The sequence below is a fragment of the Amblyomma americanum genome, chromosome 5 (genome assembly GCF_052857255.1).
Source record: "Amblyomma americanum isolate KBUSLIRL-KWMA chromosome 5, ASM5285725v1, whole genome shotgun sequence".
Classification (NCBI taxonomy): Eukaryota; Metazoa; Arthropoda; class Arachnida; order Ixodida; family Ixodidae; genus Amblyomma; species Amblyomma americanum.
Window position 1 is genome coordinate 168041270 of NC_135501.1, and position 27975 is coordinate 168069244.

Consider the following 27975-nt stretch of genomic DNA (forward strand, 5'->3'; position numbering starts at 1 on the left):
CGACGTCACCTCAAGGTCGCCTGCGGCCTGAGAGAAGCGCAGTGGACGGCGCATCTTCTTCAGGACCCATTGGTGTAGTAGTGCTGGTGCTTCGCCGCCTCAGGCATCTATGTCTGCGAGGTCATCGCGTGGGATATCTTCGATCAGAGGTCGGAATTGCTTGCGACATCTAGACCTACTATTGTAGCTGCTTAAGTTCACAATTCGTGGCATTGACAGAATTCCGCTGGCTGACAGTCAATCTAAGGAAAACCCGCTGCCTAAGTTGACTTAACTCTGAAAAATGTTCTGAGTGAACATAGCAATTTATAATACTTATTGACCCATTCGCGTGTTCTCAATTCTCTTAAGTACAAGAACAAAATATCGCACCTATGCAACAGAAGGGATGTTATGCAACGCATCCAAACAATTTAACATTGAACACTTACACAGTATAGCTAATGAACACATGTATATGGTGTAAGAACAAGAATGTACACAAGTACATGTATAAGTATTAAAAAGCACTAGAAGTTCGCAAGGTCTTCGGCGTAAGAAAATGAGGCTGATACTCAAATGTACAAAAGGGTGAGTGCGGTGAGGTCAGTTTACGGTAAATACTACAAAAACATCATCTTGCAAATAAGAGGGGATCTTACAGTGTGAACATTGCGTGACCACTGGCGTTCCTACTACGCCCGAACTACGGAGTTACCAAAAGTCGCACCTATTCTTGGGGTTCATCATGTCACCATACCTGCAGGCGAACGCCTCTGCAAACTCGGGCATGTTTTGTAAAGGCACTATGCAACGGGACCGGCTGTGCCAGTACCGGTTGTTGTTTGTTCGCATCTTATTTTCTTTGTCCGAGTGACACCACTTTATGCAGTGTGCCACAAAAAAAGTCTGCTCGGCGGTGAGCCCGACGTATGGCACAGTCCTTGTGCGCCGTTTTTCCGGAAGATGGCGGTAGGCGTCGTAAGCCAGGAATATGCCCGCGAAGTCTGCGAAGCCTTCCGAGTCTATATCATCGTCCAGTGTTCTTGCCCGCGCATCCGATTCAGCCTGCATGCGGATTAGACATTATGATAGCATTGACAGCGATAATACTGAACGTTCCAAGCCATATTCATACTACGAATGCCAATCATTCATGCGTACTGTTCACCTGATGCCGCTCTGCAAAGCCGTCCTATGTTGATCACAGAAAGCGCTTTCTAAATTTCCGAGTATTACCAGCTGATGGATGGATGGATGGAAAAACTTTATTCAGTGAGAGAATTCGAGGCCCGCAGGCCTCCCGAATCTCCGCGCGACCCCACTCACGGTCTAAACGTTCATGTGGTGTTGGTCCATGACATATGCGGCCTGGCTGACGGTGATCTGCCTGGCCACGTCCGCTGAACGTTGTGAGGTCTCCGAGCCCTCCCAGAGGCACCGGCCCGGCGGGGGGAGGGGACGCCGGACATGATAGGAGGATGTGGGTAAGGGTGGCCTTGGGGTGGTAGTGCAAAATGCATAGGTGGGTACCGGCATAAATTTAGAAAGATTGGTTGGTGTAGGCAGCGTTCGCGTCTGCAGGCGACGCCAGATTGACTGTTCTCGGGTAGTGAGGGATGGGTGGGGTGGCGGGTATATTAGGCGCTCAGTGCGGGAGTTTGCGGAGAGCTCAGCAAAAGAGTGCATACGCTCATGTTGACTAGTTGCGCTGAGTTTCTATGGGAAGGAGTGCTCACAGCGCGGACGAGTGTCCCTGTTTAACTTTTATATTTTTTGTGTGTACAGAACCTTGAGAAGATCGTTAATATAAACGATGTTCGTTCCCATGCCCAACATTCTCGGACAAAAATTTTGATTATTGGAAAAGTGTGAGATACTGTCATGTAAATATTGAAGGTGATGGTTCCTTCTTTCAATGTGTAACAAAATCTCTCTTTTAAAGTGTTTCCATCGCTCGCATCGAGTAGTTAAGACTGCCATAGAAAACGAACATTTGAGGATAGCAACAACATTAATAGCAAAAAAAAAGAATTAAGCCTGCCGACGGGAGATCTGCGGATATATTGATTGTTATAGTGAAATCTTACAATATAAGAAAAAATTGCATTTATAAACATTTTCCCGTTAAAAATGCTTTTATCCAGAATTATTGGGCATGAGTAGGTTAACAAATGTTTGCATTTCAGGGAGAGTCTGTTCAGAATCCACCTGAGTACCACCATGCTGGCAAAAAAAAAGTTTTGCTGCCTTCTCATCATCTTCTCATGATCTTCGCTGTCGACTAAAAATTTCTTGTGTTGTGATCTGTGGAGACAGGCGTTCACTTATAGCGGCATTACTTTGCTCAACAATAATGAGCAATTACACACCAGGTACCCAGATCCTTCAATGGAAACACTCTTAACAAAATACACATCAAAACTATTTGCCTCAGTTCAAGAGTTGCTGTGAAGCCCTGAAAAAGCCTTCTCTTTCGCGCCCATGTCCGACATTCTTGGACAGAATTTTGAATACTGGAATATCGTAAGATACACTTATAGACATATTCAAGGTAATCGTCCATTCTTCCAGTGCGTAACCAAATGTTTCTTTTAAAGTTTTTCCATCAATCGCGTACAGGGAACATTTTTGACGAAAGCAAAAACGCTAATGGCAAAGAATCGAACCCGACCCCGGTGGCTGCGTTTTTATGGAGGCAAAACGCTAAGACGCCTGTGTGCTGTGCGATGTCAGTGCACAGTGCAAAGATCCCCAGGTGGCCGAAATTATTCCGGAGCCCTCCACTACGGTACCTATTCTGCTTCTTTCACTCCTTCTTCCTTTATCCCTTCGCTTACGGCGCGGTTCAGGTGTCCAAAGATATATGAGACAGATACTGCGCCATTTCCTTTCCCCCAAAACCAATTATTAATTATTATTATTATTATTATTATTATTATTATTATTATTATTATTATTATTATTATTATTATTATTATTATTATTATGCCTATAGGTATATAAGGCAGGAGCCATACTGGGAGCTGAGTTTCAGCTGCCTTCCAATCAGAAGTGCATGCTGCGGGACGGCTGGCATGGTTCTATCTTGCCGATTCCTTGGCGACGAGCAGCTACCGACCTTTATGGAGGGCCGTTGAAATATTCTGCAGATGCTTAGCTCAGCCTGCAGCGAAAAGCCCCTGTGGTCATCGCATGCAACGTTCGTTTCATTGAGAGGGTGCTAGCATGCTGCATGCAGGCGTATCAGAAGCTAGCCACTCGTGCTTCGACAAATCTTATGCACCGAAATAGAGTGGGAATGCACTTTTCGCAGTTTAGGCAAGAATTTACTCTCGCGCGTTGTTGGAATGATTTAACACTGGCTCACGAAGCAGCCACTTGATGCATTGAGGTAACGACTATGGCTAGATTGCATGTTGGGACCGAATCGATCCACATCTCGAACCAAGAGAGTTAGTTTACACCGTTTAAGTAGAACGCCAGAAGCTGGGCTGGTTTCATATGAAATATGTGAGGGCACCTATGTAATTGTAGTTCAACAAGATTAGGTTAACGGCTGTCTGCAGTTGCACTATTGTTGCCTACATCGTCAGCCTGACAGACCCTTCTCTCTTTCTTTTCCTCGCTTTTTCGCGTCTAGATCTGAACTTTGAGACTGACCTTTAACCCTTACTTGCATCAGTCCTTTATACCGTGGGTATTCAACAAAAATCGAGCCACTTAGTAATAATTGGTTTTTGGGGAAAGGAAATGACGCAGTATCTGTGTCATATATCTTTGGACACCTGAACCGCGCCGTAAGGGAAGGGATAAAGGAGGGAGTGAAAGAAAGGAAGAATAGGTGCCGTAGTGGAGGGCCCCGGAATAATTTCGACCACCTGGGGATCTTTAACGTGCACTGACATCGCACAGCACACGGGCGCCTTAGCGTTTTTCCTCCATAAAAACGCAGCCGCCAATTAATTTCACACATTTATGAATTCGATCGTCTTCTGAAATGAGACGACGATTGCTTGCAAGAAGTTCATAATAGTGCGTCTCCGAGAGCATATCGGTATACTGCGGCCGGACTGAGAAGGGAAAAGGAAATCAGTATATTGCGGGAAATATCTATCCTTAATGTAATGCACTAATATGCATTCTATGTTCTTAATAATAAATGGTTTTTGGGAAAAGGAAATGGCGCAGTATCTGTCTCATATATGGCGGACACCTGAACCGCACCGTAAAGGAAGGAATAAAGGAGGGAGTGAAAGAAAGGAAGAAAGAGGTGTCGTAGTGGAGGGCTCCGGAATAATTTCGACCACCTGAGCATCTTTAACGTGCACTGACATCGCACAGCACACGGGCGCTTTAGTGTTTCGCCTCCATCGAAACGCTGCCGCCGCGGTCGGGTTCTTCATTGTTATTTGCCTGCATTTGCTGGAAAATAACACATGATTATTCTCGCAGGGTTGTTTTTTCGTCGAAATATTTTCAGTGGTATTACACACGAATATTGGAAAGGTTTTATTTTGCTACTTTTGCTGCAACCAAATTAATTTTATTACCGTAACAACTGACTGACATCGCTGAGAAACATTTTGTAGCGATAGCTATACATTATACGGTAGCATTTCGAGCCTTCAGCGTGGCGGCGCCGCCACCCCGTGGTTGCGTCGCCACGCTGTCACGTGGTTGGTCACGTGGTGCGGAGCAGCTGCTGGCGGCGCGGCGCCGTGGCTGGTCACGTGATGCGGAGCAGCTGCTAAGCGGAGCAGCCGCTGCTGCCGGGGGCGCGGCGCACCGGCGAAACCGAGCTGCAACAGCTGTGCGCATGCGCCGTGTTAAGTGGGACGAAGAAGGAACACCCAGAGAAACGAAGCGGCGAAAGACTGACTTTGCAATTCAACTCAGCAAGTTCCACTCGGCCAGCTGTAGCTATCGCGTCACTCCAGGTTTAACCCGAGCTACACCACCGGCATTTTTTTTCTCGTTTTATTGTGGGATGTAGCATTTTGCGCATATGACATCCCTTACTGTAAAAAACGTGCCAATGCATCGACGGTGTGTCTAAATTATTAAATGAATATTCGGCACTTCAGGAGTGCCCGTAAACATGCGAGGCTGATTTCACGCTGGTAAACGGCGCACATAGCGCTTTGCCATTACGTACCTTCTGATAGGAGGCACGAAGGCAGAGCACCTTCTTTGTATAAGTTTGCATCGTTTCCGTAGCCATGTAGTAGACCGGACGTTCTTGGTAGTCAACAGCGATGCCCCTGACGTCGAAGCCGTGCATTATTTCGTGACCGACAATCTGCGAACATTGTGCATAAGGGCAAAATACACTGCACTCCATCTCAATCTACAATGCGGGAGGAACCGCTATAGAACTGTTAGAAACAAGCAAAAAAGTGTCTCTAAAGTGGAATAATAATAATATTTGGTTTTTTGGGGAAAGGAAATGGCGCAGTATCAGTCTCATATATCGTTGGACACCCGAACCGTGCCGTAAGGGAAGGGATAAAGGAGGGAGTGAAAGAAGAAAGGAAGAAAAAGGTGCCGTAGTGAAGGGCTCCGGAATAATTTCGACCACCTGGGGTTCTTTAACGTGCACTGAGATCGCACAGCACACGAGCGCCTTAGCTCTTTTCCTCCATAAAAACGCAGCCGCCGCGGTCGGGTTCGGACCCGGGAACTCTGGATCAGTAGTCGAGCGCCCTGACCACTGAGCCACCGCGGCGGGGATAAACTGGGAGAAGAAACCATTCTGGAAAAAATTTGGCATTTAGCACAGCCTGTGCTGGAACTTCTGTGCACGTTTGTGTCAGTTGCATTGGAATTTTCGGTACATCAACCACCATCTTCGGCCTGTTAGAGTCGGAGGTATCTGCTATGTCTTCAAGGTGGCGACATTTGCATAAATTACTTTTTATTTTTGATTTCTATTTTGTCTGCGTTTCTGTCCAGAAACTAGATTGTTCACAAACTGGTGGGCACGTTGTGATGTCATAACAGGATCACTTGGCCTCCCTGAACCAATCAGCAAATTTCGACATCGGCGCGGTTTCGCTGTGACGACAACTGCTATTGCATCAATAATAAATTACTGACAATTATCACTCGTTTAGTCACGGGTTCGGACCCGGGAACTCTGGATCAGTAGTCGAGCGCCCTGACCACTGAGCCACCGCGGCGGGGATAAACTGGGAGAAGAAACCATTCTGGAAAAAATTTGGCATTTAGCACAGCCTGTGCTGGAACTTCTGTGCACGTTTGTGTCAGTTGCATTGGAATTTTCGGTACATCAACCACCATCTTCGGCCTGTTAGAGTCGGAGGTATCTGCTATGTCTTCAAGGTGGCGACATTTGCATAAATTACTTTTTATTTTTGATTTCTATTTTGTCTGCGTTTCTGTCCAGAAACTAGATTGTTCACAAACTGGTGGGCACGTTGTGATGTCATAACAGGATCACTTGGCCTCCCTCAACCAATCAGCAAATTTCGACATCGGCGCGGTTTCGCTGTGACGACAACTGCTATTGCATCAATAATAAATTACTGACAATTATCACTCGTTTAGTCACGGGTTCGGACCCGGGAACTCTGGATCAGTAGTCGAGCGCCCTGACCACTGAGCCACCGCGGCGGGGATAAACTGGGAGAAGAAACCATTCTGGAAAAAATTTGGCATTTAGCACAGCCTGTGCTGGAACTTCTGTGCACGTTTGTGTCAGTTGCATTGGAATTTTCGGTACATCAACCACCATCTTCGGCCTGTTAGAGTCGGAGGTATCTGCTATGTCTTCAAGGTGGCGACATTTGCATAAATTACTTTTTATTTTTGATTTCTATTTTGTCTGCGTTTCTGTCCAGAAACTAGATTGTTCACAAACTGGTGGGCACGTTGTGATGTCATAACAGGATCACTTGGCCTCCCTCAACCAATCAGCAAATTTCGACATCGGCGCGGTTTCGCTGTGACGACAACTGCTATTGCATCAATAATAAATTACTGACAATTATCACTCGTTTAGTCACAGAAAATTCTGAGTATCTTTGCACCAGACGCACGCCGAGTGGTACGCCTTGGGTTCAAAATGCCAGAGCCGCTTACCTCATGTTTCGCGTGTTTCATAAAAGCGCTGGTGTTCAATTCAGGTACGATTACCGAATTTAGGCGAAAAGTGAACGCACTCTCATTCCTCCCCCCTCCCCTTTCAGAAAAAAAAAAGCTGAAAGTTTGGAGGCTGGGATGCATTGATTTTCAAGTTAATAGGTTCACAAAAATTTTGAAAAGGTAGAAACGGGACTAAAAGCAGTCTGGTGGAACAAAAAAACTACGAGACGCTTTAGCAACTAAAGTGTTGAGAGGCGAAAGCCGACCATTCTGTGACAACTTTCACTATGCCGTGACGACTTCCGGTGGATGTGACGTCACACCGTTCCCGCGGCCATATCGACACCCGCGATATTATGATGCAATTTCGACGCTTTTGCCTATAATTTATTAACTTATTACTATAGAGTCATCAAACTTGGCTTCTAGGTTCATTTTTTCCGCCTCTGTCTGAAGCAACCATTATTTTTCTGCTATCTTTTTAGTTTCCGAGTTAAACGTGTGACACCCTCTGCAAACGGACGGACGACAGTGTGAGCCATTAAAGGCTTTCGCCTTAATACTTCTGCAGGCCCTACTCATCTTATGAATAAAACAAAAGGCACTTTTCAGCCAGTGACAACACAAATTGGAGGCCTGGGGTGACGGCTGCCACCTCAGAAACTTGTTGGTTGACAAAAATTAACAGGCTATTACGATAGTCGGTAATGGGAAATTTGACAGCACCTCTTCACACGCCACCAGCCACCAGGTGGCATGGCAGGTGACTTGTTACGTTGCTAGCCAGCCCCTGGGATTTTCCCGTTGCGTCCACCTTCCGGTTGTCCTTTTATCCGCTCTCGCCGTGGCTAGATGGCGCTTCGCTCTGCTACTACCTGCCAACACTCCACCTGTCAGGTGGCGCGTCTTACGCCGACGACTCAGAACGCAGGAACGGGAGCCTGAGAGCTGCGCTTAAAAGTAGCCGAGTGCAGAGTTTAAGCGCTGACAAGGAACACGTTTTCTGGTAATTTGGAGCCCGTGTAAGAAGCCCGCTTTCCATACCCTCTGGTGGATGTAGCGAGAGTTTGATGCTCCTGGCGAAAGGCTTTAATAATTTGTTTTATATTTACAAGCAGCAATGCCAAGGGGGCATTATACCTAAACCTAAAAATTAATTCTCTCCCTCCCTTCCTCTCGCCACCTCACTACAAATTACCTAGAGCCGTCCCTGTCTTGAACACGGTTTGCGTGTTGGAGCACGGTCAAGAACTTTAATCCGCGTGTATAACTCGCGTTCTGGACCGTAAAGCGGTTCAAAGAGAGCACAGCTAGAGTTCACGCTAGCACAGCTCACCACTAAGCCGAAGCTTAACTGTAAAAGTTGGCAACAATCAATCATTGACACGGTAGATCGAAGGGAGAAACCCTTCGTGACCAACCTGGTTATCTACTGTTTTCAGATTCCTCGCAAAATGATCTTATTGGCTCTTAATTCGTCCCATGAGGAACCTGTGGTGCCAAGGTGGCACTGCAATTGTTCCATTCGGTGACTCAAAACTGCTGTTGTCAGCCGCTTGGGCCGCTGCAAACGCGAGAACGCATTCTGCGCGATTAGATACCCGCGTTTGGCTGACAGCATTCATTGCCTAACTTCTCTCGGCGTAGCCCAGATAGCTGACGCACGGCACGTGCGCCTTCGACAGAGCGCAAAGGCTCACGCCAATAAGCGCCTGAAGGTGGCGCGGAAAAATACTAAGAGTACTACCCAAAACTGCTTGCTCTTCTCGCTAGGCAGTGTGTTATGGCGCTGCAATCGGCACCGGAAACTTCAGCGCAAGTTCCCCATAGATAAAGGTATAGAAACGTCGATATTTCACAGACGGCGTTGTTTTTTTGACACCCGAAAGAGGGCGCCAGCTAGCCTTCACTATCATCATCAGCTGCCTGTGCGTTAAAAGAATGGGGTGCTTTACTTATGCGACAGAAAATAAATTGCACTTTTTTTCACAGCCATACTAGGGGGAGGGGGGGGGGGCTTCACTGTGCAAGCGCCTTCAATACAGGAGTAAATACGGTATCTGGCTTTTCTCCATTGCGTAGCAGGAAAATAAGCAAGCAAATAGGGTGCGAGAACAATATACTCGTATTTCTACGGCTGTCCGCGCCGCCAGATGGCGGCAGAAGATGTGGAGCTTCTGTTTTCAATTACGGACACCAAGGCGACAGCATTGATGCTGCATAAATTATGATGGCGCATGTGGCAGGGGCATAACCCATGCCGTGACCATGGAATTTAATTAATGCCTGAACAATTTATTTCACCAGGACTCCTTCATTTTTTTCACACCTATCACAGAACTGCGGTATTGCTTGAGACCTATTCTACAGTTTCCGCAGTGTTGTTCTTAACGTCAGGCTGCAGACACAATGACCGACGCGTACCTGGCCGAGACTTCCGTAGTTGAACGCATTCGGAGCGTCCCTGGTGTAGACTGGCGGCTGCAGTATTCCGGCAAGGACGATGATATTGTTGTGCTGGGAATTGAAGTAAGCGTTGACAGCACCAGCCTTGAAGTTCCCGGTCGGTTTCCCCCTGATGGCACGATGCGTCAGGATGCGGAGCGAGTTCAGATACGGATGCAAGAAATTTCGGCCAACATCCGGATAGCCAGCTGCATGAACACCAAAGAAAAGAAAACTCAGGGGGGCACTTTGTTGACTTAAAGTGCGGTGAGGCGAAAACCTTTAGCGCTGTGTTCCTCCTTGTGTCACTGATGTGTGGTTAAAATGTTAATTAAGTATACAGTTGTTTATGAATCTTAAATGCTGGAGACACTGGAGGGCGTTTGGGAGGCATCCGTCTGGTTCCACGCATTTCCGCAAACACTCTCCAGCATCCCTGACAAGGAGAACTACGCATGCATTGGCAGGCAGTAGCGTAGTCGTTAGCATGCTTGGCTGCGGAACAGAAGGATGGTGGATCGAATCCAATTGTGCACCACAAAGATTTTTTTCTTATCGAATTGAAGAGCGTAACGGATGGACGGACGGTATGACGTCACTTCCGTTGTCGTGACTTCCGTTTGGCGATGTGACGGACGCACAGGATCTCGAGAGGGGAGTATGAGCCATTAAAGGCTTTCGCCTTATAAAGAATTCACTTGTATAACGCGCTGCCGTAGATAGAAGCAGTCGCCCGCCTGGTTTCCTCACGGCAAGACAAAATCATCTCCTACTGATATCCAGTTCGCCCTGTCCTGTACTAGTTTGGGCGATGGTACCCTTGCAAGTGTTTTAATGACATTTTGTGACAGAAATTCCTTGATTTAAACCTGCTTCCACATACTGGAGAATTCGCTCAAAACTTAAGGAGGCGAAGGCATTCGTTTGTGAAGCTCATTTCCTTTGTCTAATCATATTAAAGATTACCAGAAAATAACACGCAATAGACGCCACTAAATGTTACAGCTACTAGCTCTCTGCCGATGTTTCTTGAGTGTCTCCAGAACCCTTAATTAGCGTTCACTTTACTTAATTAGGTTACGATTTCGATGACAGCCGCGAAAGCAATATTAAGGTTGATATTCATATTTATGCGATTAAGTCTTTCCAACGTCCGTGTGTCCTTCCATATGCCCTCCTTGCTTATTGTAACACTCTAGTGTGCTTAGTTATTGTGGCGTTATGTTCCTGTATTGTGTATGGTTCATTATTGTGTGTACATATTACTTTGAGGCCGAGTTACTTCAGCTTCATATCGTCTGTGCACGCGGTTTCTTCAAATTTCTGAAGAGTAGTTGCCGGTGCCGCTACCGGGCTTCATCCTCTTACTTAATGTACATTATATATATATATATATATATATATATATATATATATATATATATATATATATATATATATATATATATATATATATATATATATATATATATATATATATATATATATATATATATGGGCAGTAATGGGCAGTATATGGGCAGTAATTGGAGATTCACAGACTAAGCACCTCTTCAACCACTTTGACGCCGCGAGTCGGTGCTCCCCGGCCTTCATTACCCAACCTGGAGCCAAGATCAGCGACCTCAAGAATCTACTGGACTTCGTTCCTTCAAGTGTGATCGGTGTGATTCTGCATTTGGGAACAAATGATCTCAGCAGCGACGACATCCAGACCACGATCGAAAGGTACGCAGAAGCCTTCAACATCATCCGCACTGAGCGATCCAAAATTCAAGTAATATATGCAACGCTGGTACTACCCCGCGCCCCTAACCGCCGGCGACGGTCCAGTAACTGGCGATTCGTTGATAAATTCAATCGCCGGGCTGAGAGGTTCAACTACCAGCTTTCTGAACTTTGTCGACGAGAAACGAAAGCGTTTTTCCTATCCACCATCCAGTGTCCTCGCAGCAGATGGAGTTCATCCAAGTTTTGGTGGAGTTTCCATCTTGTCATGGCATATTTATAACCTGCTCCTTGACTACCAGCGAAATTTCCTGATAGAATGGTAAGACCACCGGTCGGCAGGAGACGATTTCAGCCGGTTCCCCGCGCAGTGTCACACCCAGGTGCCTCGCACCTACTCAGAGGTTCTCAAGAGCCACCAGGAAGAATACATGCAAGCCGGAGACCAACGGTTCCCGACCATCGCGGAGACGCAGCGACAGGAAGAGGAGGGTAAAACAGGGGTCCTACAAGGGTGCCGCCCCAAAAAACCGCAAGAAAACTCAGGGCTCTTCTCCGAGATGGCCGGTGCAAGATCAACCGTGACCCAACGCAGGGCTCTACTGCCAACACCAACGCGGCAACCACATCTTCGCAAATTGGAGAGTAAGGTTGTCCCTGCTATCCCGAAGTCGCCCAGGGACACCACACGAGACAGCACCGCCGAGAGATCCACCTCAGCAACAAGCTTATCCGCTGGAACCCACCGACAACAACCACCATCTAAGGCCAACCATGTGCATACCCCCACCACTCCCAGCACAACACCGAAATCCGGAGCGAGCGGCGCCAGTACTCCAGCAAGCCCAGGCGGAGCATCAGGCCATTCTAGTGCATCGCAGCGTCAACTGGCTTCCACGGTGGAGGGCCAGGTTGATACGATATCCAGCCGGAAAGAAGAGCTTCCCAGCACCCCTCTATCACGCTACGATCTTCGAAAGCGCTGCGGTTCGGCACAACGGGTTCGTCAACAGTGACATTCAGGCCGCGTGAGTACGCCGACTCTCTCTCACTCATCCTACCGACAGCCTTCCTCAAATAACTCTAAATTTTTAAAATTAAGAAAAATTGTGGATAAACGAATTAGGCATGAACTACATATTCATAGCCTAAAGGCCTATCTTGAATCAAAAATCGTACCAAAAGGTTTACAAGTGTCGCTAACACCATCAATGGGTGACCTGTGTGAAGAGGAGAAGGCTAATTGGAATCGTATACTACAATCTGCCTCTTTAAATTTGCTTGTAGTTACCATTGGCCACTTTGAGAAGGCGTTGGTGGCTCTGAGAATGGAAGAGAGTCGTGCTCATCAACAAATTACCCTTACCGCGCTGGAGGCCACAGAGCTTATGTTCTTTGAAGAAAAGAGAGCGACTGAGGTACGCAAGACCAAACACAAAAAATTTATTCGAGACGGGGTTCCAGAACACGTGTGGTCAAAATCAATAACAAGCGAAAAAGAATCAAGAACGGAGGCAGCTACAAATATTAACCCCACTATTATAATAAACTCCAACAACAAATCCAGTAGAACGACACAAACGTCAACAGTTCAAGAAACACGCGTAGAACGATCTGAAATGACAGCATCTACTAATAATAATCTTGCGGTTCCAAGCGCCGACTTTGCTTTCCAGCACAATATTATTAATCTATCAACCAGGGCCTTAACGACAGAGGAAATATCCGTCCTTTCTCGAGGCCTTACATTCTGCCCTACCACCGGTAAATACAGCGAATTCTCGGTGTTAAAAGATTTGGACAACTTTGCACGAATGTTGCGACTCCGGGAATACTTCTTCGATCGGGCGCGGGTTACCGCGGATAGCAGAGAACTCGTCGTTACTAACCACCACTGGACTCCTAGTATAGGAAGGGACAAACACTTGGACATGTACATTAACGCCGTCCAGAAAGACATTATTTACGCCTACAAGAACCAAACTCCAGGGAGGCAGAACTTGTCTAAAAACGAACGGGATGCATTGAAGGCTCTGAGCAGAAGGACAGACATAATCATAAAACCAGCGGATAAGGGAGGTGGTATAGTTGTCATGGACAGCGAAAAATACATTGAAGAAGGCTTGAGACAACTCTCTAACATTAGTTTCTATGAACGTCTTGAAGCAGACCCAACTGCGCAATACCAACATTTTGTAGCGGAGACCCTGGGTCAACTTGCGAAGAATGGGGACATATCCCTACGGTTATCTAAAGCCCTCACCGCACCACACCCGTCGCCGGGCCGATTCTACATGTTACCGAAAATCCACAAAAAGAATAATCCTGGCCGCCCTATAGTATCTGGCATTGGCAGGATTACAGAACCAATTTCCGGTTACATTGACACACTAATTAGACATATTCCAACAACACACGCATCATACATACGCGACACAAACCATTTCCTTCGCGCAATAGCAGGTCTCAAACTCCCGGAAGGAGCCTTCCTGGCAACACTAGATGTAGTCTCTCTCTACACAAACATTCCTCATTCCGATGGCATTAAATCTCAGATCGAAGCGTATGAACAAAACAGAAAGGAGGAAACCCCTACCCCACGTGTTTTAGAAATACTGGCAAAAATCGTACTCGAATATAACAACTTCGAATTTAACAATGAACACTATTTGCAAATTAATGGCACAGCCATGGGTACAAGGATGGCACCAACCTACGCCAATATCTTCATGCATAGTATTGAATCCAAATTTCTGAAAGATTGCCCCATTAAGCCCACCCTATACAAACGCTACTTGGATGACATCTTTTTAATATGGACTGACACAGAGGAAGAACTCGTACGTTTTATTGAAAACTTCAACCTCGTCCACCCCAACATATCTTTCACTTACACGTACTCCAACACCAAAATTAACTTTCTAGATGTTGAGATTTCGGTAAACAAAGGCTCACTTACCACCGGTGTATATAGAAAACCGACGGACCGCCAACAATACCTACACTTCCAAAGCTGCCATCCTCGTCACTCTAAAACAAGCATCCCATACTCTCAGGCACATCGATTTAAAAGAATATGTTCCCAAGACGAGGACTTCGTAAAAAATTCCAAACGCATGCGAGAAGTCCTCATTAAGCAACGATACCCCCCCGCCATTGTCGACGATGCCATTGAAAAGGCATCTAAACTCAACCGAGAGCAAATACTGGAGGGATGTCGCTACAACGACGAAACAGACCACCGGGCCAATCTCGTACTTACATTCACCAGTAACCCGCCTAACGTAAACAAAATCCTCAGAAAACATTTCAACATCCTCGAACAAAGCGAGCGCCTCACGAAAATTTTCACTGCTCCCCCTCACGTGATCTACAGACGACCAAAAAACATTAAAAATATTCTTGTACACTCAAAAACAAATACCAGCCGGTTTTGGGGTGCCGGCCCTGTGGAAAAAGTAGATGCCAGGTCTGCAAACACATACAAACATCAAGCTGTGCAGTAAGCACAGCTTCAGGCTTCAAATGGGAAATTAATGGCAACTTTGATTGTGATTCCTGCAACGTAATATACCTCCTAGAATGCAGTGTGTGCAGTATGCAGTACATTGGACAGACCGTCAACCCTCTACGAATTCGCTTTAATAACCACCGCGCGCATATCTTATCATTACCCAACCTTCCCTTGTCAAAACACATTAATGAGCGAAACCACCCATTTGATGCAATTAAGTTAACAGTCCTACAGGGTGGGTTCCACAACACCCGGGAAAGAGAACAACGCGAGTCGTACTTCATTTACAAATTTGAAACAATTCCTCACGGCATTAATGAAAGTCCAGGTGTATTGTCCTCCATCCGCCCCTTGCAGGGCCGTTGCTGACATTACGAGAGCCAGCTTGACATACCTCGGTCGTTTCTTGCCAGCGACATCTTTTTCAAGCTCACACAAATTTCTTCATTCCCTACCCCATCCTGCCCCTATCTTCCCAGTTCGATTACCTTGACGACGGGGTGCAATTGAAGAACCCTTGCCTAATTGCTCACGCCATTCACATTTACCTCCCACACCACACTTGGCCGAACTCGGATGTTTTTCCACTTTTTTTCTTTTGTGGGTGTTTTCAGGCACAGTGCACGTGTGTGTAGTTAAGCTCACGGCGCCCTGATTCTACCTTGACTCGGGCTGCGGAAATGGTTCCAGATGACGGAAGTCTCCTGTCCTGTCTGCATTTTATTTTGTTTATTTGTTTACTTTTTCTGGCCAGGTCACGCGAGTGCAAGCATCTCCAATTTATATATGTTGGACAATTCCGCCACCGTCTGTTTCTGTACACCTTACTCGCTTAAATGCTCCCGCCATTGTCATTTAGCCGCCACACGACACTGGCATGAGCTCGGATGTTTTACTGCTGTGTGTCTGGGTGTTTTCATGCACAGTGCACGTGTGTTTAGTTAAGCTCACGGCGCCGCTGATTCGGCCTTGGCTCTGGCTGCCGAAGTGGTTCAAGATGACGGAAGCTCCGACCCTGTCTGCATTTTATTCTGTTTATTTGTTTACTCTTTGTGTACGGGGCACGCGAGTGCACGCGTCTTTAACTTTTGTGTGTAGGGCGATCCCGCCACCGTCTGCTCCTATCCACCTTACACGCCGCCGCTCTGTTGCCTTGATGGGTAGCCATTATCCTCTCCCGCTCCGTGTTTTCCTTTTTCTTGTTTCCCTCGTCCGGGGTCGGCTCCCCGCGGCTTCGGGGTGGGCGGCGGGGTACAACACGTTTTTCTTTTTTATTTGTTCCCCCTTTTTTCCCTTTCTATCTGTATCTTTTCTAGTATTCTTTGCCACCGTTTGTTTCTTTTGTTCATGTGTCGTACATGTGTGCCAGTGCCAACTCCTTAAGAAGAGGAAGAAGACCCCTGTAACTTCAGTCTTGAGAAAGGACAGGCTCTGTCCGAAACGTCGACTCAAAATAAATCTATGGCTAAATGAAGCGTTTTCAACTTTGAATTATATATATATATATATATATATATATATATATATATATATATATATATATCAGAAATATATATATCAAAAATCATTCTTTCTGTCATTAAGTCGTCTAAGTTGCATTGGTCACAGGACAGGCTCCAGAGCTTGAAACTGAGAAATTTCATGAAGCAAAGCTATCACAAGGCAATGCTTCGCATATCAGATTTTAAAAGGTTTTCTTTGGCATCTGCGCACTGCGACCTTTCGTTCAAGCAACGTTATTTCTCGCGTTACATATTCCTCCCTCCACAATAGTAATTAACGGATGTATTGGCCAATTGTAAGGTCTTTCCGGGGTCGCCTTTCTTGAGCAGGTAAAATGAAGGAGATGGAAATAAAGTAGTTGTATAGGTGACTAAGAAGCGTGACGCAGAATCGAAGAAGTTATGCAATTTTGGGAAAAATTACAAACATGCAGATTTGTCCCTTCTGCACATTTACTAAACTAAACAGGGACCTATGTACTATTTGAAATTAGCATAATGCAAACAAAGCACGCCTGCGAATAACACGCAGGGACATATATATGTGCCTGCGCTCAGGTGATGATGATGAGTAATTACACCGTCACTGAAATTACTCCATCTTGGAAGTTTCCCGTAAATACGTTTGACTAGGGTAAATAAGTCTGCATGATCTATAAGCAATTTCTGACATGTGGAAACTTCAAAGAAAATCGAAAACACATCATTCGGAGAAAACATTGCTTCTTTTAAAAAGCTAAGGTTTGTGTACTGTTTTGGAAATGTTGCGCCATTTTAGTGACATACAGCCGTATATTTAACGCACAAAGGCGTTAATTCATATAAGAAGCCCCGACAGGTTAGGGATTTCTTTACTGTCAATATCTTATTTTTTCAGGGAAGATAAGTATGGGTAAGCATCATGTTGCAGTTGTAAGGATTTACAGTTATAAGGAACAAAGTTCTCGAGTTAATCCTACATTCTGGACTCTGTTTTTCACGTGAATTACACATGCACAAGAAGCAACAGCAGCGTAGGGTGGCGGCGCAGAATAGCAACCGAAATGGCCATAGTTAACGGGACACTGAGGAGAAATTGAAGTTGGCTTGTATCGATAAAATAGCAGCTCCTGATCACAAAAACGCCACTCTTACTGAAAACAAAGCTCTTGTAATGTAGAAAATAGCAAGAACCAAAATACAGGTGTCGCCGCCGCAGGCCAATCTCGCAAGTACAAGCGTGATGACTTCCTAGGACAAGAGGCGCCACCTTGGAGGAATTTTCCTTACTTCATGGGGCAACGAATCTCTGAGGCTGGCAAAGGAACGTTGCGCACCGCATCGCTAGCCGTCAGAAATCACGGAGTCTGCGTTTACGTCACGTGTCGCGTCACTCCGTTCTGAGACGTCTTAAGAGTTGCCGTGGCATCATAAGTGTTCCCTGAGTTTGAATCAGAGCGGCGGGAAAAACTTTTTCATCTTCGAATCCAAATTTCTTTGAAATAAATGCATCTTTCGCGCCCGGACAAGCGGCAACGAAGCCATGAAATGCCGAACTATCAGATTTTGCTAAGAATAAAAAATTGATAGAGTTCTCCTCAGTGTCCCTTTACGTTTAATGCGATGAAGAGACAACGGAAGCATCCATGTCCAAGATTCGTGGACAAAAATTTTGAAGTTTGGAAAAATGTAAGATACTGGTATGGAAATATTGAAGGTAATGGTCCATTCTTGCGATATGTAGCAAAATCTTTCTTTTATAGTGTTTCCGTCGCTCGCATCCGGCAGCTGAGACTGGCACAGAAAACCAATTGGGAACGCTTTTTACGACAGAAAAAAGAACGTTAACAGAAAAAAAAAACGAAAGCCTGCCGACGGGAGATTTGCGGATATATTGATTGATATAGCGAAAGCTGACAACATAGAAAAAAAGATACGCTTACGCACTTTCCCGCTCAAAAATGCTTTTGTCCAGAATTGTTCGGTATGACCGCCACTTATGCCCACACAGAGGCGAATCCTCGCATAATGTTTCAAGAGACAAATAGCTCTTGTTTTTCAGATATAAAGGTGATTTCCCAGGTCTTAAGCCTGACGAAGCAGCGCTCTGACGCAGTTGGACAGGTCTGCTTTTGACTCATCTTGTATTAGAGTGGCTACAGCAGTGTCTGCATCTGTCCGTCGCGTACGTGCAATTAAAAGGGTTTTAAACGACGTGCGCGTATGCGTGTATTTCAGCATTTAGTATACATTTGTAAACTATTTTTGTTAATTTGGCTAAATCTAATGTAGCGATTGTGGCGCCACACAAGTTTGGCGTAAGACACGAGAACCATTTCAATGGCCATTGAGATTTGCCGTGTAGCAGCGACACAACTCCTTCGAGTTCGATGGCGATTGAGAATTTCGAAGACCCTCGATTCGATGGCCATTGAAACTCAAAGCAATGACGGTACACAAGGGTTCAAAGGACGAGTAGTGATGCAGGGCTGCGTAATGCGCACCAAAGGTAGCTTCAAATAGGGACTCGTTGGCATATTCCTGTGGGTAGCCCATGACGAGGCCCAAGACGTCGGCCTTATCCAAGGCCATGCTTCGAACGGGGTCCGTAATCCAGAGCGACTTCCTTAGGTTTCGGTAAAGGGCCCGGATCACGCGATTGGCCAGTCGAGCGGCAGTCACCAGCATTGCAGGCGGGACGACTGAAATACAGGGCGTTCGTTGTGGAATCGAACACGCGACATCAGGTGAAAAGACGAGAAGCGCTCAGCTGGACTGCTTGAAAGATTCCAATCAATCGTCTATAGACTGTCCACGTATTTCAAGCGGTAATGGTCACCTCTAACTTCTAAAAAAACGCGAAGAATCCTCAGACCACGAACAGAACAAGAGCTTATTTGTAGCGGTTTGAATTTCAAGCAGGGCAGGGAAGATGCTTTGAAACACACATACTGAGGACGGATTGGGGGGGGGGGGGGGACAATACGCGTTCACCCTTTTTTGCATTTCTTGCAGCCGCCTCCGTTGCAGAGAACCTGCTCTTTTGTACGTGCTTTCAGACAGCACAGCGTATTCAGGAGCACTGTGCTTGTATTATTATTTCTGACGGCTTTCATTCTGGCGTTTCTGAAATTACTTTGAAATTTATAAATGCAGTAAAGATACGCGAAGACAGAAAGGCAGATGACGGGAGTTGCAAGGTTAGTGACCTCTAAATTTTAGCAGTATAGCATGACGTCACAGCTCGTGTTTTCTTCAGCTCGCTGCACATCACGCGAAAATTGAAATGAAATTTTGTGCCAGAAGCCTCCAAGCAGCTGCTCCGACATGCGAAAGAATAGGCGACACTTCGTATCGAGAGAGAGCGGAAAGCCTGCACAGACTGTAATTTTCATCACAGGCATCATGATTATTTTTACGTGACTCTCATCCTAGAGATTGAAATTTCCAAGTATTTCTGCCTTGCTGCAGAACGCGCTAAACTTAACAAAACCTTACGTGTGGTCCTCTCTGTCTTTTGCTAATTACAAAGGCAAACAGAAAAGTACAGTTGCATTTTCTGTACGCATTAATGCAGACAGGCTCAGTGGCAACCTGCGTTAATAATAATAATAATTGGTTTTTGGGGAAAGGAAATGGCGCAGTATCTGTCTCATACATCGTTGGACACCTGAACCGCGCTGTAAGGGAAGGGATAAAGGAGGGAGTGAAAGAAGAAAGGAAGAAGAGGTGCCGTAGTGGAGGGCTCCGGAATAATTTCGACCACCTGGGGATCTTTAACGTGCACTGAAATCGCACAGCACACGGGGCGTCTTAGCGTTTCTCCTCCATAAAAACGCAGCCGCCGCGGTCGGGTTCGAACTCGGGAACTCCGGATCAGTAGTCGAGCGCCCTAACCACTGAGCCACCGCGGCGGGAAGCAACCTGCGTTACCAAAACGATCGCAACGGGCGCACTGTCGTGAGCCTAGCACTACCCCACGGGGTGACGGTCTCACGTGACTGGTCATAAGCTCTCACGTGACTGGTCATGCGATCTCGAGTGACCAAATATTAATGGTCTACGCTGTCACGTTACCAGATATGCCAATGTACACTGGTGAGCAGCCCTGTCTAGAGCGCGCCGACAGTGCTCTGCGGAGTAAGTCAGCGCCATCTAACGTTAGGCACTGGGTTTGAGTTATGCGTCCCGTGCGCATGCGCGGCAAAAACAGAGGGATGCCTGCTCATCGCTTCCTTGTCCAGCCCCCGCATTGCAAGTTCGTTTCGCGCCGCCAGGGCCGCGCTGCCTGCATTTGTGATGATGTGACGGTGGCCAGGGCGTCGTCTTGTTCCACGAGTGTAACGAGACGCCCGGGAAAGCAAACGCGAGTGATAGCGGATGATCGCGCGTTTCTGCATCTGTACGGATGCCAAATGCAGTGTCCCTTGTAGCTGATAACACAGCGCAAAGACACGCAGTCGAACAATACACCTGCAACGCATGGTGCGTGGTGGTAGCACGCTAACCTTGTACGGACAAAACGAAAAAGGACAACAAACAACCAACTAAGCCCCATTCCCTCACTCTTAGCCTGGTGCGCGTTTGAAACGCGCTATCATCCGCTCTCACTTGCTTTTGAAGCGCGCGGTCACCCGGTATCACTTGCACTTGCTTACCTAGGCGCCCTTGCGATTCGCGCGAAACACGTTGGTTTTCCGGTCGCTGTTACATATCACTCATCGCGCCCTGGCGGCGTGAAGCGCAAGAACTGACAGGACAGGATGCCGAGAACCCACGAGCAGGCACCGCTTTATTTTGGCCGCGCATGCGCACGGGACACATATTTCAAACCCAAAGCCTAACGTTAGATGGCGCTGACTTCGCAGAGCACCGCCGGCGCGCTCTAGACAAGGCTGCTCACCACTGTACAGACAATGCGAGTGTACAAGAGCAATACCTGAGCACCTCCGAGAATTTATCGCATGGAATACAAACACATGAATCTGCATGCCAACTGGCGTGAAATACATATATTCCAGCTAACATGCGGAAAATATGAAGAATTTGTGTGGCAACGGGGTGTGGTGTGGAGGTGACTCGTCGTCACTCGATCTCAAGTTGATGAACCTCGAAAACGCTAAAAGAACTTTTTCGTTCTGTTTTGTGCACTCTAGGTTACGCCGCCGCGGTGGCTGCCGCGGTGTCTGCGTGGTTATGGCGCTCGGCTGCCGGCCCGAAAGACGCGGGTTCGATCCCGGCCGCGGCGGTCGGATTTCGATGGAGGCGAAATTCTAGAGGCCCGTGCACTGTGCGATGTCAGTGCACGTTAAAGAACCCCAGGTAGTCGAAATTCCCGGAGCCCTTCACTACGGCGTCCCTCATAACCTGAGTCGCTTTGAGACGTTAAACCCCCTAAAACCATAAACCAAAACTCTAGGTTACCTGCATGATTCCCAGCCCACAAATGTTGCCGAATCAAAACACAAAACGTAGTAATACGCACGGTTGTTGAGATATTTCTTCGAGACGGCCAGTGCCATGACGTCAGAGACTGTTCGATAGCAGAACTCTTCGAGTGTTTCGCTCTTGGAGGCCGCAGTCTTTCTCATCTCCTGACCATGGGCTAAGGGCAGCAGCCGGTGGATGAGGCTCCAAGCCAACAGGAGTCCGGAGTCGCCACGCACCAGACGGGCGTCCTCCGTTATCAGCGCGATGACTGCCGGCGCGTTGTCCACCAGCAGGACCGGATCCTTAGCCTCGAACGTATTTCGCGAGTGAATCGTGATCAACTTCTCCCATTGGGCTGAAAGGAAATGAGTGGTCGGAAGCGTCAGTTTTTTTTTTCAGAGAAGGTGTTATAGAAGGGCCCACTAAGTGCTCGTGTTCAAATGAGAATCGCATAACCCTTACAAAAATTTAAACAGTCAATAGAACGTCCATAGACTTCTGTCTACAAACTCTATAGACTCTCTAAACAAAGACACGGGAGCGCAAAAATGGCAACACGGACGAGTAAGGGAACAGGACGAGCGCTGCAATTTCAACAGGATTTATTCGAGGAAGAGCGTTTATATAGCCCCTGCCCTTATCCATGCTCTTAATCGCAGTTGACATACAATCACCTCTCACAGATGTACATCAAGAAACAGCACTTCACTGTGGCGAAGAACAACTGACGTGTCACTGATGCAATAATCACCTCGCTTCTTGATATAGAAGGCTTCCACGAGCTCACGTTCGGTCTTATCTCGGCTTTTCAAGAGCACTTTGCATTGCGATAGTCGAGGCTTGCAGGCTATACGCTTCTCCTTCGAGCAGGCTTGGCAGTGGTCAGGCAGATGGGCACCTATAGCCTGCAACGGCAGATTGGCACCTATAGCCTGCAACGTGTAGCCTGCAAGCCTCGACTATCGGAATGCAAAGTGCTCTTGAAAAGCCGAGATAAGACAGAACGTGAGCTCGTGGAAGCCTTCTATAGCAAGAAGCGAGGTGATTCTTGCATCAGTGACAGGTCAGTTGTTCTTCGCCACAGTGAAATGCTGTTTCTTGATGCACATCTGTGAGAGGTGACTGTCAGTGGCGATTAAGAGCATGGATAAGGGCAGGGGCTATATAAATGCTCTTCCTTGAATAAATACTGTTGAATGTGCAGCGCTCGTCCTGTTCCCTTACCCTTACTCGTCCGTGTTGCTATTTTGGCGCTCCAATGTCTTTCACGAATACGAACCAACAAGCCCAGTTGCAAGTACTTCTCTAAACAAACCCTAGAGAACAGTCTATAGGCAATACAAATACTATAGACAGTCTGTAGACAATCTATAGATTTATGGCCATACACTTTTAGTAGACATTTGTCTATAGACAGGCTACGGACTACGAATAGACAAAGATAAAAAGCTATAGGAAGGCGATATAGTCTATAAGAAGTCTATAGATTGTCTATAGACCATTTTTATAAGGGAAACCCGTAAAGAAGACGTATTACGTTGTTCAAAAACAGCGGCCGACGCCGTCGCCTTTAATCGCATTAGCTTTCCAGGAGCTCCAAAAGCCTGTATATAAAACACAGCCGCTTGTTTCTACTTTCGCTTGCCGAAATGTAAATGACAGGCATGTGTAGCAGAAATGAAAAAAAAAATAATCACAATGGGGCTATCCTTATCGATGCAATGGCAAGCGCTTTTTGAGCAGAGATACCGTAATAGAACAGACCGGGAAGCTCACGTCACATAGCCGCCACTTCTACGTTTAGGGTCTCAGCCAATCGGTGAGGACCGAAGTGGACGTGCCCGCTAAAAGGAGATGTCCAGAATACGGGCCGTGGAGCGACTCCTCATTTGGCGGCAGAAAAACACGCTGAGCCGCGGACATCAAGAAAAGGGGGGAGAGGAACTAGTCTTTTGGGGGCTGAATGCGTTGTCGTATGCCTCAGTCCTTCATACGACAACCTGGACATAGCCTCCCAAAAGAAGCAACATTTTTTCAAGTGGTGCACTTTGTCTGTTTTACGTCTTCTGATTTCGAGTATGCATTTTTCGGAAAATGCCACGCATCCACTTGTCAGAATACACACAAATATTTAGGGTTTATGGGGTCCCAAAACGACTCAGGCTTTCTGGGACACCGTAGTGAAGGGTTTCGGAAATTTCGACGACCTGAGGTTAATTAACGTGCACTGACATCGCACAGAACACGGGCCTTTGGAACTTCGCCTCCATCGAAATTCGACCGCCATGGCCGGAATCGAACCCGCGTCTTTCGGGTCAGCAGACGAGCGCCATAACCACTGAGCCACAGCTGCGGCTGAAAACGTAAATCACAGAAAGTTTCCGCCACAGATATTTGTCACTGCTTTAAGATATCAAACAAAGGAAACATTTAGAAAAACCCAGTGGAAGCAGCTTTGTTATCGGCCCTAGTAGTCTCTCAGGACTTATTTTTATTGCTTGCCTAATGGGAAAATAGCCCCGCTAATTAAGTTTGTGCCAATTTGGCTGGTTTAAAAATTTTCATCACGACGGTATATATAGACAGAAAGCAGGTGGATGATGTTAACCAATAACCGGCTTAACTAATATCCCATAGTTAAGTTTTTAACTATCACAATTAAGTAACTGGCTGCAATTAGAGACTTGTAGACGGTCGTTAGAAATGGCCGCATCAGTTTTTAGAATGTCTGAAACAGGATTAGCCTTGACGCCATTGCACTACAAAATTTTGCTGTTTCGACTAGTTAGTCTACATGAACCGGAGGAATTTCTTTGCGAGCATGATTTTCGAAATGTCATGTATTATGGCGCGCACGCACGCACGCACGCACGCGCGCGCACGCACACACACACACACACACACACACACACACACACACACACACACACACACACACACACACACACACACACACACACACACACGCACGCACGCACGCGCGCACACACACACACACACACACACACACACACACACACACACACACACACACACACACACACACACACACACACACACACACACACACACACTCACTCACTCACTCACTCACTCACTCACTCACTCACTCACTCACTCACTCACTCACTCACTCACTCACTCACTCACTCACTCACTCACTCACTCTATCTCTCTCTCTCTCCCCACTCCGGCCTCTAAAATTGAAAGAGACGTACAACCTTAGCCATTGCATCATGTACAATTATATTTCTTAAACTGCACATACAGAAGATTACCTAAAGGGCAGTCAAAACCCCGTAGCTTCAGAATGGCAGTTTTAATCTGAACGAACAATAACTGAAATTCATCGTGTTTCCAAAGCTTAAAACAAACGACCAGAACTACGGCACTTTACTCAGCAAGGGCACAAGGGCGCGCTGCCGTCTCCTAAGCATGAGTGTTACACCGCGCCCTATGCGAGAAACAGATGACTTCACTCGAACATTGCTTGAAGAATGAATACATTTCCCTGAGAAATTTGGTATGACCAGTTTTAAGCGGAGGAATGCTAGCGAGGATAGATAAGGACCTGCACCATGAAATTCTTATCAAGCGATATATGAATGGCAAGTCCAGCGTACCCGCTGTAAAATAGTTCTTTACGAAGAATCCAACTCTTTTGACAGTTGTCCACATCTTCATGACGTTGGCTTTCCGGGCACTGTCGATACCTTCCCGCACTGCAGCATAAAAAAGGATTACTGTGAAACACCTTTGTGGAACTTGTCGTCAACAGTGCGGTTTTGTATCCTTCAATATAAAACAGGAAATTCTAAACATTAACAAGAATATAAATACGAGGACTAATAAATGAAACAGAATCTGAGCAGGCAAGAACCCAGAAAAATAGGTAATACTGGATTTTCACTGCCGTATATTGGAACACTTATTGCTGAGAATATCCAAATGCGCAGCCCGCAATACAATGTAGGAAATAATTCATAATTATTTTTTTACAATACCCTCAATTGCGGAAACATTGTAGAGGGGAGTGTGTTTGAAATAAAAGTTTTAGAGGGGAATGAATGCAAATACGTGGTAACATTTGCTAGAACTGGGAGAAATTGCTAGAAGACTTGCTAGAAGACTGCCAAGTTGTCGACACACAATTTCTAGGAGAAGTATTAATAACCGAAATGCAACCATACTAAGTTCAGTAACAACATAAACCGTTAACGACGCGACATAACATTGATAAACACAAAAGAATGAAAAATGCATAAAATTACAAGTAATAAAACAGCAACTTTAAGAGGGATATTTAACAAGGAATAGAATATGGTGTGGCAGATCCATTAAAAGAAAAAAACACCATGCCATGTACTATCACACTCATATTTCTCATTGAATAGCAAATTAAATTAAGTACTGAAAGTAAAAGAATGTGATGGCCGCGTTTAGGGAATATTCCGTAAAAAAATAAAGCCCTAAACGTTTAGATGAAGTTATCATATAATAAAGTGGATAATGCTTTTAGAAAACGTGCATATAGTTCATGACGCATGCGATATCGGCCGGGAGTCGGCTCCATCTTTTTGCAATACGCTCATAGGTATAATGGCGAAGACTTCATTGGTGATTTTGAAGAAAACAGACGCATTTTTTGTGTATCATGATAATATTAATGATAATTGGTTTTGGAGGAAAGGAAATGGCGCAGTATCTGTCTCATATATCGTTGGACACCTGAACCGCGCCGTAAGGGAAGGGATAAAGGAGAGAGTGAAAGAAGAAAGGAAGAAAGAGGTGCCGTAGTGGAGACTCCGGAATAATTTCGACCACCTGGGGATCTTTAACGTGCACTGACATCGCACAGCACACGGGCGCCTTAGCGTTGTATGTATCATGATGTCCATGATGGTTTGTCCATGATGGTTTTCTAGAGCGCAAACATTGGAAGACACAAGGGGCAGATACTCGCACTCTTCTATCAGCTCTCGCAGAGTAGCCGTCCTGTGTATTTCACAGTGTACGCTAATGCTACGGAAATGCCATGACTAAGAAGTAAGAACACACCCATGCCACAGTGCCCGGATTCCTAGCCCAGGGGGAGGGGAGGGAAAAAATTGCATTCTCTGGTTCCATTCTGCGTTGAAGTTATTTCGCTCCGACAAAAGCTCTCCTACCCAACAATTCTGGACAAAAGCATTTTTGAGCGGGAAACAGCTTATGAACGCAAATTTCAGTATAACAATCGATATATCCGTCGAGCACCCGATGGCAGTAAAATTTTTGTTGATATTAGCGTTTCTGATGTCGTCAAAAGTGTTCCCCATTAGTTTCCTATGGCAGGCTGAACTGCTCGCGATGCGATCGATAGAGACATGTTATAAGATTTTGTTACGCATCAGAAGACTGGACCATTGCCTTCAATATTCCCATAACAGCATCTTACAATTTTTTAATATTCAAAATTTTTGTCCGAGATTGTTGGACATGTGTACAACCAGGGTTAATAATAATAATTGGTTTTGGGGGAAAGGAAATGGCGCAGTATCTGTCTCATATATCGTTGGACACCTGAACCGCGCCGTAAGGGAAGGGATAAAGGAAGGAGTGAAAGAAGAAAGGAAGAAGAGGTGCCGTAGTGGAGGGCTCTGGAATAATTTCGACCACCTGGGGATCTTTAACGTGCACTGACATCGCACAGCACACGGGCGCCTTAGCGTTTTTCCTGCATAAAAACGCAGGGTTCAGAGACCGTAAAATATATTCCAGTGTTTAATCCTTTCGAGGTTGTTTGCCCTGTCACAAGCATCATTCCCTCAGAGATCAAGAATTCGTACTTCGGAAATGAAATACAAAGAAACATGGTCTACAGTGAGTTCACTATCCGCTGCGACCGCTAGTCATTCCCTAAAGAGAACAACGATAATTTCCTTATAGATAACTGCAGAAGAGCATAAGCTGCAGAGAGCCGACCAATTCTTCGAGAACTTAATGAGCTGTCTTTACTTCCTCATAGGCTAACTGCAAAGGAACACACACCGCAGTCAGTATGCTAGTGATTTGGAGGCAGACTGCATTCCCTTAACCACCAGTCCCTAAAAGAGCAAACAATACTCTCTTACACAAACTTTAACAGACGACAACCCGAATTTAGTATGGTAGTTTTTTGCAGAGTAACTGCTTCGCCATAATCGTCACTCTCTCAAAAGCAACGATTACTCCTTCACACTATACTAGTAAACTACATAAAATGATGATAATGAACAATTTCAATGGCGCAAAGCCAGCTTTGGCCAGAGC

General features: G+C 46.0%; 1 protein-coding gene across 1 annotated transcript in view; it reads right to left on the reverse strand.

Moving 5' to 3' along the window:
* Positions 1-563: 563 nt before the first annotated feature.
* LOC144134322 (neprilysin-1-like) overlaps positions 564-27975 on the reverse strand; it is a 32159-nt gene continuing 4747 nt past the window's right edge. The window contains exons 5-9 of the mRNA XM_077667260.1: positions 21740-22039; positions 18759-18956; positions 9511-9740; positions 5138-5281; positions 564-1047 (exon numbers count right to left, since the gene is read on the reverse strand). Coding sequence (XP_077523386.1) covers positions 694-1047; positions 5138-5281; positions 9511-9740; positions 18759-18956; positions 21740-22039 — 1226 coding nt within the window. The 3' untranslated portion in view covers positions 564-693. The remainder of the gene's footprint in view (positions 1048-5137; positions 5282-9510; positions 9741-18758; positions 18957-21739; positions 22040-27975) is intronic.